The sequence below is a fragment of the Solanum lycopersicum genome, chromosome 2 (assembly GCF_036512215.1).
Source record: "Solanum lycopersicum chromosome 2, SLM_r2.1".
NCBI classification, from domain to species: Eukaryota; Viridiplantae; Streptophyta; class Magnoliopsida; order Solanales; family Solanaceae; genus Solanum; species Solanum lycopersicum.
Window position 1 is genome coordinate 51,610,644 of NC_090801.1, and position 8,655 is coordinate 51,619,298.

At 27.9% G+C, this 8,655-nt stretch overlaps 1 protein-coding gene across 1 annotated transcript; it reads left to right on the forward strand.

The window, feature by feature from the left end:
• Positions 1 to 5,658: 5,658 nt before the first annotated feature.
• On the forward strand, positions 5,659 to 7,605 carry LOC101243671 (uncharacterized protein At5g65660-like). The gene is made up of 2 exons (XM_004233911.5): positions 5,659 to 6,177; positions 7,130 to 7,605. The coding sequence occupies exons 1-2, from the start codon at positions 5,959 to 5,961 to the stop codon at positions 7,313 to 7,315; spliced, it is 405 nt and encodes a 134-aa protein (XP_004233959.1). The 5' UTR covers positions 5,659 to 5,958; the 3' UTR covers positions 7,316 to 7,605.
• Positions 7,606 to 8,655: the final 1,050 nt, after the last annotated feature.

Below are 8,655 nucleotides of genomic sequence, written 5' to 3' on the forward strand. Positions count from 1 at the left end.
AAACACTGTCATGGCCACAGCCCCCTCTCAACTTCCCAAAAAATTCAAAGTAATTAGTACTAAATAATAGATTTTGAATCTAATTCAATACAACAAGAATTATCTCAAAATTTATTCCACAACTTCAGAATCGCAAATTACAAATGCGTGGTAAATTATAAGAGCAACATGTCAATCACTTTCAAAACATTTGATAATCAACTTTTGTCTTGATTCATGATATCTCATCAATTGAAATAATAGGTTATTAGTACTGAATCTACCTCTCTACATTTCCACAGAAGATTTTATTTTGTTATTTTCGTAGAAATCAATTGGTGAAGTTTGACTAAATTTTAATTTGTAAAATAGTGTATAGAATCAAAATAATATTGTATTTGAGCTAAAAAAATATCTTATGATTTTGTATAATCTTTTATATTGGTACTTGGCAGTCTAATATTGTATATCAAGAATGAATGTCTTGTATATTATTGTATATCAGATATATATATATAGTATATGTCGATTTATTTTTTTAAATGTATAACTTAACTAATAATTTTAGATTTTATAAAAATAAAATATCCACCATTTTTAAATTAAGAAAAAATAATCATTCTTAGTGTGAAAAGACGGTATATAACACGTGAAAGAATCATATTATAGAATAACTAGTTACTATCATTATTGATTAGTCGATCTTCGTAAAATTATGTTTATGAAAATTTATAATCACAAACATTTATTTATAAAAACAACATGGAGATATATGATATAGTAATACAATGCATTAAAAAATATTATATCTTGTGAATGCAGAGGTGAACCTAAGATTTGAAAAATTCGAATACACCAATACTAAGTTTAAAAAAAAAGGTTCTAGTTGGGATAGAACCCTTGTCACGTGGGTGGATGTCTAAACATGTACTAGAGGTACAAATCACATATTTATACTTTTCATTGGCCATCGTTAATTATATTAAGTTTCTATAAATATACATACATATATACAGAGGCAAACTCACCTTATATCGTGGGGTGTCAACTGACATTGCTTCACTGAAATTTTTTAATATATATATGTACAAAAATCTGAAAAATAAACAAGAACTACAAATATTATTAATGACACTCTTTCATCAAATCGACTTCGTGGCTTGTTTTGCACGTCGCGCAAAACTATTATTTCACAGGGTGTATACATATTTTTAATCTCAATAGTATCAAATTTGTTTTATTTTTGGGGCGTTTTGAGAAAAGTTTCAAAGGGATTCGAATGTCCAACCTCTCTATTCCTAGTTAAATTAACCTAAAATAAACCAATTGAACTAGAATACAATTTGTTACCATTATAGAAATTTTATTAGTTGTTCAAATCGGAGTTGGACAAAATAATAAGCTATAAAGTAAAGCCTAAGTTGAAAAGAAACCTTCGAGTCTGCAAATTGCAAGTGTTATTGACGTCGATGGCTTGATACTATTGCGGGCTTTCTGTTAATAGTATAAATTTTCTTTTTATCTCCGATCTTCATAATTTTAGTTGAAATTTCTTGAATAATCATTAATTTTTTTATGAATTTAATTTCTTAAAATTATTTAAAGTTATCTACTTTATTTAAGTTTGTAATTCAGATCAATTCAAATGGAGAGATATTATTCTAAAGTATATTTTCAAAGATTTTAAAATCAAGTTCAACATCTCAAATTTCTTTTAACTTAGAGGAAGAAAACGCTAATGAGTTGGAAAAACACAAATTTCTTTGAACTTAGTAGAAAAAAATGCTAACAGTTGGAACAAGGCCAATACAGTAAAAGAGTTGATTTAACTTCCTTAAAATTTTATTCCCAAGTATAAACTATAATTTGCTCATTTAATAAAATTATTTATGATTAAAAAACTTTTAATAATCTTCACAAATCGCAAGATTCTCATATTTATAACAAAACATAGAATTTTATATATGCCCTTGCTAAAAGGGTAGATGAGTATAGTGGACCTGCAAATCAGGTCTTGGATGAGGCATATCGACGCAGAAATATAAGTGGCTATTTTAATCCAGCCATTTTGATATATATGGTCCAGCCTTTAGTTGTCTCGTCTTTTTGTAATCAATTTTATTTTTGCTCGATTAATACGAGAGATAAATTATATTTTATTAATTTTAAAATAATTTATTTTCAATCAGACTAGGAGAAAGTGTCTTCCTATCATCATATAAATAAAACACAAAACGTACTACAAGACTTCATTTATTTTTCTTTTTTTTTTGGCCCACGACAATTAAGAAAATGAATTGTGTGGGAAAACATAAAAAAAAAAAAAAAAAAGAAATAGGAGAGATTTGAATATCTTGAGGTGGATATAAAAGAATACTTTTGTATAGAAGACTTCCAATCTTTGATATCCTTAGTCGTTGTCATCATCTTTATAAAATTTTTAGCTTTTTTTCTTTTTATTATTTGTTTATTTTATTTAAAAATAATTATTTATTTTTATTTATCTAGTTTAGAAATTCTTTTTCTATTTTTCTATTATTTATATTGCAGCATTTAGTTCACTTATTAGTAAAATCATTATTTTATTTCTAATTACTTATAAAATAACATATCAAGTCAAATATAAACGACTAAACATGGACGAAGGGTCTCATTCAATGGCATTTATGTCTAGGGCAATGAACTTGTTAAAATATATATATGTTCCCCAAATTTCAATTGTTTGTATTAGGAGCTGGATGGTCTAAATTTCACATAAATTGTCATTATCCTTTGCGTGGACCCTAATTATTTTAGGTAGATTTTGTTGAATAATATTTGTTCCAGGCATGTAGCACGAAACTTGCAAGTTTTTGTAGTGAACTCCTTCTTGACTTCTAATTTAGACTCTGCAAACTCTATTTTTGAATATATGTATTTTTTTTTTTTAAAGAAAAAGTCAAATTCTTATTCGTTTTATTTTATTTGACATTATTTTTCTTTCATAAAGTTGTTAAAAGCGATGATATATTATTCGATAAAAATATTTTGTAGCTATATACACAAATGACACCTATGGCGTTTTTTAAGTCCAAGGGTTTCAAAAGTTTTATATCGTGTCAATACCATAAAATTTATTGTATATTTTAACAATAAATTTCAAAAAAAAAATTAATTAAATTTTATGTCAGGTCAAAGTATATCTAACAAAGTATTTAATAGAGTGTACTTTCTTCATTCCATATTAACTTAATTTTTGAGGTGATTCATACCCTTTGAGAAAAGTAGATTAAAACATAAAATGAACATATTTTTCTATTTTTACCCTTATTAATTATTGTCAAATTTATAGTTAAAGTAACTAAATATTTATTAATTACTAATTTCAATTCTAATTAATGAAGGATAAAATTGAAAAAATACTCTAAAAGTAATCTTAAAAACTGAACAATGTCTCAAAAATTAAATTAATATGAAATCGAGAAAGTAATATTTGTCAATAGAAAAAAAAGTAAGTTTCTTATAAGTTCTCTCAGAACTCCAACAAAATTAAGTTTTTAAATCTTATCGGAAAAATAGCTCAAACCAATAAAAAATTTTGCAAAATTTTGAAGCAAACGGCACTAAAGAACTCAAGGTTTCACGTTGTCTTTTGTTGATACACAGAATGCAAGGTCCCTACTTGCTTTAGCTAAAATCTCTTTAATTTTATTTTTTGTCGTTGAATATAATGTCATACAGTCCTAAATTCAATTGAATTAAAAAAAAAAAAAGTAGTCAAAGAAAAGACGTGTTCCATGCCCCATTTCATTAATATTTTCATTGTAGTGAAGACGATCATATTAAATGAATGTAAGTAAATTCTGTTGTGGCCTTTAAGAACCCAAAGGGTCACAACTCTTGATCATGAAGCAATAAACTGCCCAACTACTTTTTCATAGTTTTAATTACAAGTAAAACCAATTTGAATAGTAAATTTATTACATCATATAGCCCTGAATATTTGAGTCAGAAAGTCAAACACTTCCTAACAAAACGATTTCAATTTTTATACGTATAAGCTATAAATCTCAAAATCAAAACTCTTTCTTGTGTTTGGTATATAAATAAAAAACATTATCCTAAAATGCACATTCATAAATAATCTAGACAAATAATATAAGATATGGTGTTAGAAAGGAATCGGAATTATGAGAGTAGGGGTGAAGATGAAGTGTGCTGGACGATAAAATTAATACAATCATCACATTTACCAAACTTATTTTTCATACTTCCATTAACTCATGTTCTTTTTCTTTTTTTTGTTTAAGCGATTTATATCCTCTAAAAAAATTTGACCAACTGAACGTGAGAAAATTCCTCCATATCGAATACATTCCGTCTCCGTACAAAAGATAAAATTCTAAGGTCCTTTGGCTCAAAGAAGTAATGTAGTTGGACCTATTAACTAAAATTGTACTGCACCAAGCTAATGTGATTTTCCTGACAACCCTGATAAGTGATAACTCAATGCAATTGTAATTAAATTTCTGTTCACCTAATCTCAACTAATGTATATATCTTATCCTAATCTTTTTATTTTATGTGACATAGAATTTAACATTTAGATAAGTAGTGACGATATAAAATGAAATAAAATAATTTCTAGAAGCAAAAATAGGACAAGCATACTAAAGTTTGAAAAAGAAAAATATGACAATGAAGATTGGAATAGGGCATGACCATCCCACCAAAGTGGTAGACAAGAAAGTAAGGTAACCTAAATTCTACATAGAAAAGTATAATGCGCAAGTTGACGTCTATACATAAATGGTGGATAAGGGAATGACAATAGCATAAAAGACAGAGCTGCTTTCCATTGTTTTCGTCAGCTCAAATATATAATGTAAATTATGGCATCTGATTTTTTTTTTACTTTAGTATTTGATTGAATACAAAATTTAACAAAGATGGCTACTTATCAAATATACTCTGGAACTAATGATATTAGACATGTAATGATATTTATGTAACTATAATGGTAAATATAGGAGGAAAGACAGCCCCCAAATCTCACACAGGGCACTTTATCTTTAATCTATTGCTCGACAATTTCATATCGAAATCAAAACTTTGGACCTTTATATATTGAAAATCTAGTTTCCTTGCAAAAAAACATAACAATAATATTCTCAGTGCAGTCATAACGAGTTTTATTTAGGCGGCGGGGGTGGATTTTTTTTAAATTAATTTTTCAATATATAAGTCATTTCATCAAACTATATTGAATATGTTGCTTCTTTTATTATACTCCTTTTGTTTCTAATTATTTGTCGAATTTTTATTTTTTATATGATTCTTTTTATTTATTTATTTTTAACAAATCAAGAAAGTACAATTTTTTTTTTATTTATTATATGTTCAATTGATTAATTTGAAAAGGTCTTGAAAATCTTAAATTATTTGATTTATTAACTTCATAATTAATAAGATAAATGATAAGCTCACTATGTCAACCATTGCTTCTTAATAAGTGTGTCAATTAAAAGTGAACAAATAAAAGAATAATTTTTTATTGTAACTTCTTTTCGCTGTCTAATTTATTATTGTCAAAGTTTACAATTATTAACTTGAATATACCGCCTTAAAATCAAAACAAGAAGGTAGCGTGAATCCGAGTGTATATATATATATATATAACCAGAAAGCATGTTTAGACACACATATAGTTGGATATATAAAAGAATTTGAAAGCATGTTTTAAACCCACAGTACTTTGACAAAGAATAACAAATTAATGAAATAGCTAGGTCCCCATTTTTTTAATTTTCTTCCGTACCTTAGCATGAGAGTGCAACCGTACTTTTACACCTACACACACACATTGAAGTTTATAAATTCTTACCCACCTATATCACCTTTTCTTTACTCACAACTCAACAAATATCCAATACTATCTCCTTCCCCCATTTTTTTTTCTTAATAAACAAACTTTCCAATTGTTAACTTTAAATAGTAATTATGGAGCATCCTCAGTATTATGCACCCTACCGCCTTGCGGACTCATCATCTCTAGGATTTCCTCTTGGCACTGCCTTTCTCTTGGTTGCTGTTTTCAGTCTGAGTGGTATATTTTCTTGCTGTTATCACTGGAACAGAATCCGCTTGCTTCGTCGACGCGCAGACCTCGAAGCAGGCGATGATCCTGCTTCCGTCAAATATAAACTCAATTATAACATGGTAAGGAATTTACTCAATTGCTTCTAACATTTCATAAGTCCATTCATACACAAGTATTTACTTGTTATAACTGTTAAAGAATGACAAAGTCTCACATCGGTTATTAATGAAATGGGTGGACTCTTTAATAAGGCTTAGGCAATTGAGCTAGCTTTTTGAGATGTGAGTTACGCCTAGAACCTAATTTCACATGGTATCAAAGCAGGATCCGTCTCACCGATGTTGTGATCCCCAAAATCAAAATTGCCCATGCACCAGATGTTAAGCACTGGGCGTGAGGAGGGGTGTTAAAAGAAAGACAAAAGTCCCACATCAAAATGGGTGGACTCCTTAATAAGGCTTAGGCAATCCTCCTCCTTTTGAGTTAACTTTTGAGGTGTGAGTTATGCCTAAGACCTAATTTCACAGTAACAAATTACGTTTTTTATTTTTAAGATGAGCAAATTTCCCGAAGATACTTTTACAAGTGTAAAAATGTTATTTATGTTGTCGGTTTATATGTTACTTATAGACTCTAATTTTTAAGTCTTTGGGTAATCTTTTCTTCCTTAAATAAATCTAATTAATTACGTGAAAATTACTGTTTGTTCCTTTTCTATATAATACCATTTCAATTATGTAATTTACCCGATAGTGCAAATTTGATTTCAAGATATTTAGTGGAGTTTGGAAAAGTAATATTTATTGTTGGTAAGAAATAAATAGATTGTTCTAGAAAATTAGATATTTGTATTAAATCATAGAATAATCTGAATATATATAAATAAGGACGGTATTGTTAATTGAGTTTTCCAATTTTAATTAGCAATTTTGGACAATCAAAAGTTCTCTCCTTCTTCTGTTATTCTTTGTAAAGTTTTAGGCTAAAACAATTTATTTACCTATGTGATTACGTGACATATTCATCAAACTAATTTATGAGTGTATTTCTATAAATAACTCTGTTTTGCAGAGTGAAAAGCAGAACCAAAGCCAAAACATGCCTGCAGTGTTAATGCCAGGTGATGAAGTTCCAAAATTCATAGCATTGCCATGTCCATGCCAGCCACCACGACCGGAAAAGGTAGCTGAAGAGGTGCAGCTGCCGCCTTCGCCTTCACCTAAGCCAATTCGTATGGTAGTGGGATTACTTTTGTAGAACTGATTTTACAACATTGGTGTGTAATGTATAGATTCAATTGTGGTTCAACCAAATTACCAAGTTTTTTATTTGTAATTAACGCACCATTTGTCCAATGCCTGCTAAAGTGATTTGTTCAGTGCAACCTTAACTAAAACTTCCCCAAAATCACAACTAAAATTTTTGACGTTGGTAAGTTCAACGTATTTTGACTTGTACGTTTAGGTTCAGGACCAAAAGTCTCCATTTTGTTTGTAACATTAAAGACTATTATACATCAAGGATTATTTAAATATCCTACTCACAAATATTGTAAGTTTTGAATCCTTGACGAGCAAATTAGTTTGTTTATATCATTGTCAGGTTGTTTGATTGGATATTAAATTTAAAATTGTATTTTAAAACTTTGTAATTTAAAACAAGTCATATATTATAGAAATATGTCAATTTTTATAAGATTGATTAAAAAAAAAAAGAAAAAGTATCACATAGATAACACATTCTCTAATATTATAACATTCTCCTTACCTTTGTCAGCTCTGATATCATGTTGAAGTGTGTGACTATCTCATCTAAAAGATTAAAGTGTTTTATAATTTGATTATATTCTTAAAAGATCGATTTTCAAAAAATTTACGTTTTTCAAAGTAATAAATTAAAGGTATAATAGATAAAAATAAAATTATCCTTTCTTAAATTATTAAAATAGACAAATAATTAGAAATAACTAAACAAAGAAAAGTGATCAATTCATTAAAAACAAAAAGAGTAATATTTTAATAAAAGCTATTAATAACACAATCAATAGTTAGTACAACTAATTAATTACGAGTCGTGACAAAGATCTATCAACACAATATTTAACATAATTTTCTCATATTCTACGAGTAATATTTTTCCAGGCAAACATACATTTCGTGATCAGATAACCAATGGGGTCCTAAAATTGAAAGAAGTATTATACTACTGTAAAAGCAAATCAAACAATCTTCTTTTTGTATCTCACCGATATAGAGTTTTTCACCATGAACTCTAGAGGGTCCCTAATTAGGTAGAATTTTGTGGATGAACATATAAAATATCGTATGTGAAAAGACGTGTTCCATGTCCCAGTTATTTAATATTTTAATATGTAGAGGGAAACACTAAATTAAATGTCACCAATTTCTGTTGCGTCCTTTACATACCCAAAGGGTCACAAATTTTGAAAATATCTTTTCTCTTCCTTTTTTTTTCTCTATTTGTTTACTTTGCTTTAGTTTACTTACACTATTTTATTTTACAATAGCAAAATTAACATATTTTATATCATTTTACCTTTTGTAATTGCATAAGTATTATGATATGTTTAAATCGAA

Bases quoted from the DNA above. Each gene is read 5' to 3' on its own strand.
- LOC101243671 (XM_004233911.5), top strand. From the start codon at position 5,959: ATGGAGCATCCTCAGTATTATGCACCCTACCGCCTTGCGGACTCATCA. The intron at 6,178-7,129 runs GTAAGGAATTTA...TCTGTTTTGCAG, and splicing joins ATAAACTCAATTATAACATG to AGTGAAAAGCAGAACCAAAG.